Here is a 12,679-nt window from a genome sequence, read left to right on the forward strand (position 1 = left end):
TGGAAAGCCAGACTTCTGAATCCCAATGTCTGTCTTTCCGTTATGCTAAAACGAGAACTGAGTAGCCTTAAAACTGCAAGGCATGGCTGAACTACGTAGTGACTAAGACTTGGATGTTGAACCTAGACACAACTTGGTTCAAATCCCAGCTCAGCCACTTACCATCTAAGAGAATCTGGGCAAGTTAGTTAATGTCTCAGAGCCTCCTTATACTCATTCTAAAGGTAAGGAAACTAGTATCTGTTTTAGAGAACTGCCATAAAATACAAATGAGATTGGACAGGTGCGGTGACTCACGCCTGTAATCCCAACACTTTGCGAGGCCCAGATGGGAGGATCACTCAAATCCAGGAGTTCAAGACCAGCCTGGGCAACATAGTGAGACCTCATTTCTACAAAAAGTAAACAAAATTAGCTGGGTGTACACCTACAGTCCTAGCTACTCAGGAGTCTGAGGTGGGAGGAATGTTTGAGCCCAGAAGATCGAGGCTGCAGTAAGTTGAGATTATGCCACCACACTCCAGCCCGGGTAACACAGCAAGAACTTGTCTCTGAAAGTAAATAAATAGATAAATACAAGTTTAAAAAATTAAAATGTTAGCTGGGCATGGTGGTGTGCACCTATAGTCCTAGCTACTTGGGAGGCTGAGGCAGGAGGATCTCTTGAGCCCAGGAGTTTACGGCTGCAGTGAGCTATGATTGTGCCATTTCACTTTAGCCTGGGTGACAGAGCAAGACCCTGTCTTTAAAAAAACAAAGAATAAATAAATAAATGAGATGAAATTCACAATCAAGCCACTTAGTGAGAGTGCACTTATGTGCACTCAGTGAACAATAGCTGATACGACTGTCTCTGGCTCTAACCCTCTACCCCTGCCATAAATATTTGCTCTTTTATTTGTTCCTGTACTTCCTCATTTCTCCGTCCCTTACTAAAAACGACCCCTTCCTAGCCCTCGGCTCCTTTATTTCTCATATAACGTAATCATGCTGATGTGCTGAGTGCTTGCCATGTGGCTGATACTGTACTAAGCCCTTCATGCGCACTGCCGCCCATCAGCACGTCCCCCTCACAGCAAGACTAAGAGATGGGCACTATTATTAGGCCAACTTTATAAAAGTGGACAGCAGTCGGGCACAGTGGTTCACACCTGTAATCCCAGCACTTTGGAAGAGCAAGGTGGAAGGACTACTTGAGCCCAGGAGTTAGAGCCCTGGGCAACAAAGGGAGATCCCATCTCTACGAAAATTAGCTGGGCATGATAGTGCATGTCTATAGTCCCAACTACTCGGAGAGGCTGAGGTGGGAGGATCACCTGGGCTCGGAAGGTCCAGGCTGCAGTGAGCCATGATCATGCCACCGCGCTCCAGCCTGGATGACACAGCGAGACCCTGTCTCAATCAATCAATGTGGACACCAAGGATTAAATTCAGTAACTTATTCAAGATCACACATAGCAGAGCTGTCATCCTTGAAGTCTTGCCTCCTAGCCACTCCACTATCTTGTCTCCACATCTCCAGACCAAAATACCCAGAAGTATCTTGTGAAAAATGTTATTCTCCAAGTCCTGGGCCCACGGAAACAGCAGCACTAGGGTTTCAGTTCAAATGTCACCCACCTTAGCAGCCTCTCATTAGCACCTAAACAATTACTGCCACACTCTCCTCCGTGCCTCCAGCCCCCTAACCTTATTCTTAGGCTTCTCTTTAGCTCTTATCCTCATTTCAAATATCTTTCTCTTGTTGATTGTCAGTCTCCCCCATCCAATAGAATGGAAGTCCCCTAAGATCAGAGGTCACATTACTGGTGAACCCTCATACTCAGAATAGAACCTGGCACATGGTAGGTGCTCAATCAATATTTGTTGATTCATTAAATGTATGAAAGATTGCAAGAGACAGTATTAAGAACTGGACTGGTTAGGAGCACAAGTTTTAGAGCCAAATTGTCCACGTTCAGCTTCTACATCAATCAAAAACACCTAAACCCCTCTAAAGTTAGGATAAAAATAACAGAAATGGCTGGATGCGGTGGCTCACACCTATAATCCCAGCACTTTGGGAGGCCAAGGCGGGCAGATCACCTAAGGTCAGGAGTTGGAGACCAGCCTGGCCAATATGGTGAAACCCCATCTCTACTAACAATACAAAAAATTAGCTGGGCGTGGTGGTGGGCACCTGTAATCCCAGTACTCAGGAGGCTGAGGCAGGAGACTCACTCAAACCTGGGAGGTGGAGTTGCAGTGACCTGAGACCTTGCCACTGCACTCCAGCCTGGGTGACAGAGTGAAACTCTGTCTCAAAAAAAAAATTTTTTTAAAACTAAGAGAAATATGAGTTCCTCCTTTAAGAATACTGGGCTACCTCTAAACCATTTTGCAAGATAAAAGGTTAAAGGGGAAAAAAAGGTTTCAAAGCAAATTATATTTTCCCTTGTTCTTTATATAGTAGTCATTGTTCATTGAGCTATTAAAAATTTTCTTGAAGAATTATTCTATAGTATTTTGTAGTCTTTATAATACTTAGTATTTTACTTTCTGCTATGTATGCTAAGGACTTGTCTTCCTTTAGGCATTTCAAATACTTTGAAACATTGTTCAGATAATTACAGAAGCCATAAAACAATGTATAGCGAGGAAATTAATTACCTACAATTGTAGTGATTGATGTGAAAATTTTCATTGTCAGTTTCTAAGGCTTGCTTCAAAGTACACTGTAAGAAAATTTAATTTACTGGAATTTTTTTTTTTTTTGAGATGAAGTCTCACTCTGTCTCCCAGGCTGGAGTGCAGTGGCACCATCTCAGCTCACTGCAACCTCTGCCTCCCAGGTTCAAGCCGGTCTCCTGCCTCAGCCTCCCGAGTAGCTGGGACTACAGGTGTGTGCTACCACACCCAGCTAATTTTTGTAGTTTGAGTAGAAACGGGGTTTCACCATGTTGGCCAGGCTGGTCTCAAACTCCTGACCTCAAATGATCCACCCACCTAGACCTCCCAAAGTGCTGGGATTATAGGCATGAGCCACCACACCCGGCCAAGTTGCTGGAAATTTTAAGATAAATAAGCCACTAGATCGTGTTCCTAATGCAACAAAATAACAAGCAATTCTGATTATTTCTTGAGTCTTAAACAGAACAGCAAACGCTTTGTTTAACTGGCTTTGACCCCGATCCTGCCATTTCCTGGCTGTGTGACCTGGTGCATGTCATTTATCTCCCTGCGCCTCAGTTTCCCGGTTTGTAAAATAGGAACAAGGATAAGCGTGCTCACACAGTTCCTGTGAGGAAGAAATGAGTCAAGTCTGGCACCCACAAAGTTCTCAGCACATGTTTGCTACAGCCATCATCCCGGTCCCTGTCCTGGGCCCAGTGTCCAGGGAAGATGTGCCTCATACCTTCATTAACCAGATTTTGGCATGCATCTTCCCAGGGTCCAACTTCCGCCTTCTATGTAGTTCTCTTGGATTCTTCGGCTGGCAGCTTGTCACCACCGTAGTGGGCTTGAAGTGAAACACTAGGGGTAGACAGGAAAGGACAGGGAGAGAGTGAGGGTCCAGGAAGGCCTGAGGCCAGGTTCCCGGGAGTGCACCATTAATGAGAGGAGGGCCAGACCCCAGCTCCACCCTCTGACTGCCTTATAATGTGACACTAGACTGAGGGTGAAATTCACACCCTTCACTAAGCTCCCAGGACGTACTCGGGGCCTCAATATAAGGGAGGGACAAGCCCAGGTGAAAGCAGTAACTATGGACATGGACAGAGGGGAGGGCGGGGCAGCCAGGAACCCCGCTCTCAAATGTCCAGTCAGAAAGAGAGTCGGGAACTCCCACTCCTTGTGTCTTTCCAGTAGCTACTGCAGCACAGGACAGCAGAAAGACCAGAGTCTGGCAGGCCTGAATCCAAATCCCTGCTGTCCCACCAACCTGGCTGGCAGAAGGCCTGATGGGGTAGGGGTTAAGAACAAGAACTAATGAGCCAGACAGTCCAAGTTTAAATCCAGGCTCTTGGCCAGGCATGGCGGCTCACGCCTGTAATCTCAACACTTTGGGAGGCCAAGGTGGGCGGATCACCTGTGGTCAACAGTTCAAGATCAGCCTGGCCAACATGGTGAAACCCTGTCTCTATTAAAAATACAAAAAATGAGATGGACATGATGGTGGGCGCCTGTAATCCCAGCTACTTGGGAGGCTGAGGCAAGAGAATCGTTTGAACTCGGGAGGCGGAGGTTGCAGTGGTGCGAGATCGCGCCACTGCACTCCAGCCTGGGTGACAGAGACTCTATCTCAAAAAATATATATAATCATAAAAATAAATTTTTAAAAATTCCAGGTTCTGCCTTCTACTAGCTGCGTGACCTTGAGCAAGTCAAATGACCTCTGTGTCCCTCCATTCGTCCACCTATAAAATTGGAATAATCATCACGCCCACCTCATAGAGTCTTCCTGAAGATGAAAGAAGTTACTATACCTTAAAGGTGTTTGGAATAGTGCCTGATGCATATACACATTACCAGTTGTTACTCTTACTTCTAGTGACCTGAGAAGTGGGACCACAACACCAGACGAAGGCACAGCAGCTATGCAAAACTCCAACTGGCTGTCTCTGAAACACTCTAAGAGCTGTGGTTCTGCCAGATAAGAGTATAGGCATTTGGGGGGCATATTCTTAGAATCCCTGTTTCCTCTCTGCCTGTTGTGCAATGACATGAGACAAATCACCCAGGTGGATCCAGCTGTACTCTCAGTCCCCACCAAAATCCCTGCTTCAGGTACAACCCAGCTCATCTGGGAGAGATACTAATCTCTTTAATAGATCAATGTCCTTCATCCTGAGAAATGCTGGCATTAACTATGGAGATGATTAAGTAAATTAATTTTGTGTTTAATTTATAAATTACCTGTATATATCCGGTTTTTAGTTGTATCATATAAGAGATAGAATGATTAATAGATTAATCTTGTGATTCTAATTTTAAAGTTAATAGATTAATCTTGTGATTCTAATTTTAAAACTGTAAGTGGGATTTTGATTTAGATTTAAGTTGAAAGGTTTAAGACACTCTTATTAGCTCCGTTGCCCAGGCTGGTGTTCAATGGCGAGATCTCGGCTCACTGCTACTTCTGCCTCCCAGATTCAAGCAATTCTCCTGCCTCAGCCTCCTGAATAGCTGGGATAACAGGTGCCCGCCACCACACCCAGCTAATTTTTTAATTTTTAGTAGAGATGGGGTTTTGCCATGTTGGCCAGGCTGGTCCTGACCTCAGGGGATCCACCTGCCTCAGCCTCCCAAAGTGCTGGGATTACAGGTGTGAGCCACCGCGCCCGGCCAGATTACCCATATTTAGAAGTTTAAGTATTAGATATACAAGAATTATGTAAATACCCAATGGTTTTTGTTAATCAGACAAGTGAACCATTTGAAAATGAAAATGAATACGTTAAATTTTAAGATGTGGCTTAAAAGGTTTAGGAGAATTTAATTAACCAAGTTCCAAAACCCCCTTACAAGTGTTTATAAAAATTGTAAGATTCTTAAGTTGAATTTAAATGCTTAAGGAAGATTTGCAGTTTTAATAATGAGTATTTATTTTCATTATTGGTAGTAGCCCTAATTTATCTTTTTTTAAATTAAATCTTTTATTACAAGATAGTTCAGATTCACAAGCAGTTTTAAGAAATAATACGGAGGGGCTGGCCGTGGTGGCTCATGCCTGTAATCCCAGCACTTTGGGAGGCTGAGGCATGTGGATCACCTGAGGTTAGGAGTTCAAGATCAGCCTGGCACACCCACTTCCCTCCCCTTACCACCCTCCTCACAACTCTGTCCCTAACCCCTGCAATCACTAATCTGCTCTCCATTTCTATAATTTTGTGATCCCCAGAAGGTTATATAAATGGAATCATCCAGTATGTAACTGTTGGGATTGGCTTTTTTTTACTTGGCATAATTCTCTAGAGATTCATCCAAGTTGTTGAATATATCAGTAGTTCTTTCCTGTTTGTTGCTGTATAGTTTTCCACGGTATGGATGCACAATAGGTTGTTTAAACATTCACCCATTGAGGGACTTCAAGGTTGTTTCCAGTTTTGAGGTATTATGAACGAGGCTGCTATGAACATTCACATACTGGCTTTTGTGTGAATATAAGTTTTCATTTCTCTGGAATAAATGCCCAAGAGTAAAACTGCTGGGTCGGATTACTAGGAAGTGCATGTTTCATGTTGTTAGAAACGGCCACACTCGTTTCCAGAGAGGCTGCATCATTTTACCTTCCCACCAGCAATTGTGCACAATCTGATTTCTCCTCTTTGCTAGCATTTGGTGTTATCACTATTTTTTTATTTTAGCCATTTCGATAGGTGTGCAGTGATATCTCACTGTGGCTTAATTTGCATTGCCCCAATGGCTAATGATGTTGAACATCTTTTTAATGTGCTTATCTGACATCTGTATATCTGCTTTGGTGAAATGTCTCTTCATGTCTTTTTCCCATTGCCTAACTGAATTGTCTGTTTCACTGTTGAGTTTTTACTGTTACTGATATATTCTACATAGTAGTCCTTTGTCAGATACATGGTTTGCAAATATTTTCTCCAAGTCTATAGCTTGTCTTTTCATCCTCTTAAAAAGGTCTTTCATAAGGCCAGGTGCAGTGGCTCTCACCTATAATCCCAGCACTTTGGGAGGCTGAGGCGGGCAGATTACTTGAGGTCACAAGTTCGAGACCAGCCTGTCTCTACTAAAAATACAAAAATTAGCCAGGCATGGTGGCACACGCCTGCAGTCCCAGCTACTCGGGAGGCTAAGGCAGGAGAATCGCTTGAACCCGGAAGACAGAGTTTGCAGTGAGCTGAGATCGCGCCACTGCACTCCGGCCTGAGCAACAAAGCGAGACTCCTTCTCAAAAAAAAAAAAAAGTCTTTCACAGAACAAAATTTTTAATTTTGATGCAGTCCAATTCATCTATTTTTCTTTTATGGGTCAAGCTTTTGGTGTGATACCTAAGAACTCTTCACTTGGCCCTAGGCCCCAAAGATTTTTCTCTCCTGTTTTCTTCTAAAAGTTTTTCAGTTTCACATTTTACATTTAATTTCTATTTTATTTTCTCTTTGAGCTAATTTTTATATTCGTTGTTAAATCATTTCTTTCTTTTTCTTTTTCTTTTTTTTTTTTTTTTTTTTTTTTGGCCTATGGGTGTCCAATTGCTCCAGCGCCACCCATGGAAAAGGCTTTCTTCCTCCACTGAATTGTTTTTCCACTTTCTGAAAAACCCATTGGGAATATTGGTATGGATTTATTCCCTTTTCCTCACTGGGAAGTGTTGGCAGTGTCCAGCAGGTAGCTGATCCTTCATTCCCTGCTTGGTGGTGCTGATTCCCCAGCTGGGATAGTGCTGGCAGGGATGAGTGGGGAGGTCATTTTCTAATCCCCACCTGGCAGAAGACAGTGCTCTGACTCTCTCTCTAGGGTAATGTCAACAGAGTCTAGCAGTGACAAGATTTCATGAAGTGTCATGAGGTGGGACTCATCACCTCTGGGCTTCACTCCCCTCCCCCAGCCTACCTATGTCAGTAGGGCCTGGTGGGAGCCTGAGCCTCTATCCCCACCCAGCATCAGTGAGGTAAAATAAGGTAGTGAGCTGCAGGGCAACTTGGCATTCTACTCTCCCATTTCCTTTCTGTGTTTCAGTGTTGCCCACAGGGGAGCTGATCTAACATTACTTACTCAGAGGCAATGAGGTGGTATGAGTGATTTTATACATAGGTGTACACATAAGTATGCTAGATTGTCTATGAAGTTCATTTCAGGATACCAAAGAAATATTACAAAATATTTGTTATTAATTCTCACAACAATCCTAGGTGGTATTAGTGTCCCCATTTCACAAATGAGAAAACCAACGCTCAGAGAGATGAATGATTTTTCCAAGTGAGTAAATGGCAGAGCCAAAATCTGACCCCATGTCTGCCTGAGCCTGACCCAAGGCCTCGGAACTCCCCTGTAAAGCATGATAATGATGTGGCAGAGTTTATTCTATGATTTCACCAAACCTTGTTTTCTTTTCCTCCTGGAAAAACAGATGGACTACATTTCCCACCTTCCCTTGTGGTTAGCAGAGGTCATGTGGCTAAATTATGGCCCCTGAAACATGAGTAGGAGTAACATTTGTCACTTCAAATCTGGACCCCTGCCCCCCAAAAAAATGCCCACATAATTGTCCATGTTCTTGTTCTCTCTCTTCCCTCTATGCCAGCTGGATGCAAAAGTATCCAGCAGAAGACTTCAAGACCTTACAAAATATCAGACCCACAAGGTCAAAGGAACCTGGATCCCTGAATGACCATGTGGAACAGAATCCCTCCTTCCTCAGATCCACAAATGTACTGTGGCATAAATGAGATAGATATAAACTTCTATATCAATACTTGCAATTTGGGCATTGTTTATTACATCAGTTAGCCTACTCTAATATAAGTGGTGTCACCAAGAGCCAAAAGCAGCCACTCTATCCTGTCTCCAACCCCCACACCAGCTCCCAGGTGCCTCCGCCCACCTGGTTGGACCCTAGTCAAAGTCTTCATTTTGCTTGTATGAAGGCTGTTGGCTTGTTGGACTGGAGGCAGAGTAGATGGCTTGGTTTCCTGCTTGGACTGCTGCCATGGAACATAATCCTACAAAATATACAATCAGTCACATAGCACCATGAGTTTATATCCCAGCTCTACCCTTTTCAGATATCTGTGACCCCAAGCAAGTGACTTGACCTCTCTGAGCCTCAATTTTCTCATCTGTAAAGTGGATCTAATAATAAAACCTACTTCTGTGGATTGGCGCAAGAATTCTGAGAGATATTTATGAAGCATGTGGTAAGTGCTCCATAAATGTTAGCTATCACTTTTTTTAATCAGCCAGCCAGAATTTACTAAGCACATCCAGGCTGTGAGGTGCTAAGAACTGTGAGAAACAGAAGGCATGGAAAAGACGCAAACATCCACCCTCAGGAAACCAGAGCAGCAATCAGATGAATAAGAGAGCAGCATAATATACCCTTACATTCTGATAAGACAGTGAGAGAAGAAAAATGAGGTTCTGAGGCTTGCTCTGGGTCCCACAGCAAAGTGTGACTCGGCTGGGACTGGAATTCGGGTCTCCAGCCTATATCCGCGGAGCAGTCACGACCGTGAGAGTGGAGAGCAGGTGGACTGCAGGGCCAGCGAGCCTCCCACCCCAGCCCTAGTCCCCCAAGACTCACCGGAACCTGGAACTCCTGGACTGTGGAGTGAGTCCCAGAGTGCTTGGGTCTGGAAAGAGTGGGGAAGGGAAAGAACTTCCATTATCCCCAGCCCAAGGGGCAGCAAGCAGCAATTCGAAACAGGATTGGAGTCTCGAACCAGAAACTGCAGTTTACCGGGGACAATAGCCCCGCGGGAGTGGGGCGGGGCCAGGGAGATGTGGGCGGGGAGAGGACGGGGGTCAGAAGACCGAGGGCCGACCTCAAGGCGAGGGCGGGACAGCGGCGGGGTGTGAAGTACGCATGCATATTCCGCCTTTCTTCCAATTTTTTTTTTTTTTTTTTTTTTTTTTTACCTACTTTTGTAAGACATGCGCCATTGGGGAAAATGGAAGAGAAGTTGCGAGTCTGTGAGACCCTGATCTTCTAGTATAACTACTCGGCTTTTCCAACTTCCTTGTCTCAGTGTCGATCGCGCGGTAACCCAGGCCGCTCAGAAGTCCCGAGACCCGCTGCTTTCGCCAGCGTCTCGGTCTCCAAGGAAACGCGACGCCGCCTACCGAGCGCCTGAAGGGACTAACCTCTCAAGGCAAAATCTAGTTCGGCCCGCTTTTCAATTTTCAAATTCCCTTCAGTTCGCTCTGCCCATAATCCTAAAATATTATATCATATTTCTCCACGCTCATCAAACTTCCACCATTTCCTTCGCCATCTTCACTCTTGGCTAATGAGTTTGCTTCCAATTTTACTAAGAAAATTGTGGGACTCAGTAAACCCACAAGTTTACGGCATCATTTACTCGCCTACTTGCCTCCCTCCTGTAACTACGTATAAACTGCCTACTAAGACCAATTCCTACATGTATGCACCGAATCCTGTCCTCTCACGTTTTCTCAAAGATATTGGCCGAGCAGTTCTCCCCGTTTTTTCCTCCTCTTTTCTCTCTCCTTTGTATCATCAGTATACCAACGTATTTTTAAATTTCTTCTATTTAAAAAGATTGTCCACAGCCGGACACGGTGGCTCATGCATATAAGCATGAGAGCACTTTGGGAGGCCAGAGGTGGGAAGATGGCTTGAGCCAGAAAGGTCCAGTCTGCAGTGAGCCACGATCCAGCCACTGCATTCCAGCCTGGTTGACAGAGCAAGACCCTATCTCTAAATAAATAAACAAACAAACCACTTCCCCTCCAGCCAGCTCCCATTTCTGCTTCATTTTAAAGCAAAACTCCTAGAGAGGTTTGCCTACTCTGTTTCCCATTTTTTTCCCTCCTCTCAATCAGGCTTTCACTCTCCACTGAAACTGCCCTCGTCAACATCATTGGTGACCTCCACTTTGCTAAACCCCATGGTCACTTCTAGGCCCTCCCTTTATTTGGCCTGTCTGCAGCATTTGACACAACAGATCACTCCCTCCCCTGAAACACTTTCTTAACTTAGTATCCAGGAAACCGCTCTTGAGTTGCTTCCTGCCTCCTTTTCAGTCTCCTTTGCTGGTTCCTCCTCTTCTCCCTTTATCATTGTAGTATCCCAGGACTCAGTCCCAGCCCCCTCCCTTCCAGTCTCATGGTTTTGAATACCATCCGTACCCAGATGCCTCTCAGACTCACGTCTCCATCCTCCCCCTGAATTCCAGCCATATACATCCAACTGCCTGCTTGGGCCCCTTATAAGCAACTCTAATGTGCAATATTTTTCCAGAAACATTTTTCCCGAACTCAAAATGGGGCAACTCTCTTCTTGGAATCATCCTTAACTCATCTCTTATCCCACATCCATCAGCAGATCCTGTTGCAATAACTTCAACGTATATCTGGAATAGGACCACACATACACACACACACACCCCTCTGTCCTTTTGTACCCCAACTAAAGTACTAGTTCCCACCCTTGCCCTACACCAATTCTCTCTCTACACACCAGATTTGCTAGATAGAGCACGGATTTAAAAGTGAATTCCAGTTTAAAAGATAATTGGGCAGGAGCAATAATTTTAAATCACTTAAACTTCAATAGGGGAACATTGCTATAGAATACCATGTCAGAGCTCCCAACCTTTTCTGCCTCTTAAAAATCACAGGAGAATGTGTTTAAATGCACTGTGGTAAATAGAAGCAGCTGCTAGGATAAAAAGCAATTGGCCCAGGTACTCTGGCTATTCAGGCCCCTCCTGGCTGACCCTAGAGCTGAGGGAATCACTGTGTTGGGTACCCTCATTTGCAGAGCACACCATATGACAGCAATCTTGCTGGGCAACTCTGTACCAGGAAACCATTAAAAAGTAAAAGATAAAGGCCGGGCACGGTGGCTCACGCCTGTAATCTCAGCACTTTGGGAGGCCGAGGCAGATGGATCACCTGAGGTCAGAAGTTCGAGACCAGCCTGGCCAACAGGATGAAACCCCATCTCTACTAAAAATACAAAATAGGATTAGCCAGGCGTGGTGGCGGGTGCCTGTAATCCCAGCTACTTGGGAGGCTGAGGCAGGAGAATTACTTGAAGCAGGGAGGCTGATGTTGCAGTGAGCCAAGATCACGCCACTGCACTCCAACCTGGACAACAATAATGAAACTCCATCTCAAAAAAAAAAAAAAAAGTAAAAGATAGGAATACATGACAGATCCAGGTAGTGACTTACTCAACAGCCATTCCTCCCCGTCATCGCAACTATTGGATCCTGATCTTGTCCATGTATGCACTTGCCTTAACGGAGGCAGGTCCCAGGTCCAGCCCTAGTCCTAATCCCAGCTCCAATAGTCATGACTGTCTGAGGCTGGACTTGGTGGGCCAATTTCCCTTTCCAGTTAGAGGTCTAGTCATAGATACATGATGAAAGTCTGGCTAAGGAGACAGGATGAGAAATCTACTCAAAGGCTTTTGGGAAAGGTTTTCATCACACTTTTTAAAAAAGTCATTGCAGAAAAACATTCCTTCATCTGCTGGTAGACATTGTCATATCTGTGTGGGATTCCTGGAATCGCGGAACTGTGAGGGGAGTTGGCCAAAGAGGATATACTGTGAATGGTAGAGAGGAAAATGTAAAAACCTTCTTCCTTGATAGCACTGTTGAGCCATTAAATTAACCAACCCTAGCCTGGCACAATAGTATGTGCCTGTAATACCAGCTACTTGGGAAGCGGACGCAGGAGCATCGCTTGAGGCCAGGCATTTGAGATCAGTCTGGGCAACATTGTGAGACCACATCTCAGAAAAAAAAAAATTGTTTTAATTAGCCAGATGTGATGATGTGCACCTGTTGTCTCAGCTACTTGGGAGGCTGTGGTGGGAGGATTGCTTGAGCCCATGAGTTTGAGACTGCAGTGAGCTATGATTGTGCCACTGCACGCCAGTCTGGGCAACAGAGTAAGATTCTGTCTCTAAAAGAAATTAATTAATTAAATTAACCTTTCACCTATCTAGAAATTACTTGAGATTAAATAAGAAATC

At 44.7% G+C, this 12,679-nt stretch overlaps 1 protein-coding gene across 13 annotated transcripts in view; it reads right to left on the reverse strand.

Annotated features, from left to right (window-relative positions):
• The window catches only part of LOC100970234 (uncharacterized protein C20orf96), an 83,305-nt gene that overhangs the window by 9,518 nt on the left and 61,108 nt on the right, over nucleotides 1-12,679 (reverse strand). For 2 of the 13 annotated variants that reach the window (XM_034947767.3, XM_034947770.3), the window contains exons 1-4: nucleotides 9,593-11,283; nucleotides 9,254-9,302; nucleotides 8,555-8,672; nucleotides 3,395-3,513 (exon numbers count right to left, since the gene is read on the reverse strand). In XM_034947767.3, coding sequence (XP_034803658.2) covers nucleotides 3,395-3,513; nucleotides 8,555-8,672; nucleotides 9,254-9,302; nucleotides 9,593-9,612 — 306 coding nt within the window. In that variant the 5' untranslated portion in view covers nucleotides 9,613-11,283. The other 11 variants (XM_034947768.3, XM_063601239.1, XM_034947772.3 and 8 more) reach the window with 8 other exon arrangements.

This window comes from Pan paniscus, chromosome 21 (genome assembly GCF_029289425.2).
Source record: "Pan paniscus chromosome 21, NHGRI_mPanPan1-v2.0_pri, whole genome shotgun sequence".
In the NCBI taxonomy this organism is placed as follows: domain Eukaryota; kingdom Metazoa; phylum Chordata; class Mammalia; order Primates; family Hominidae; genus Pan; species Pan paniscus.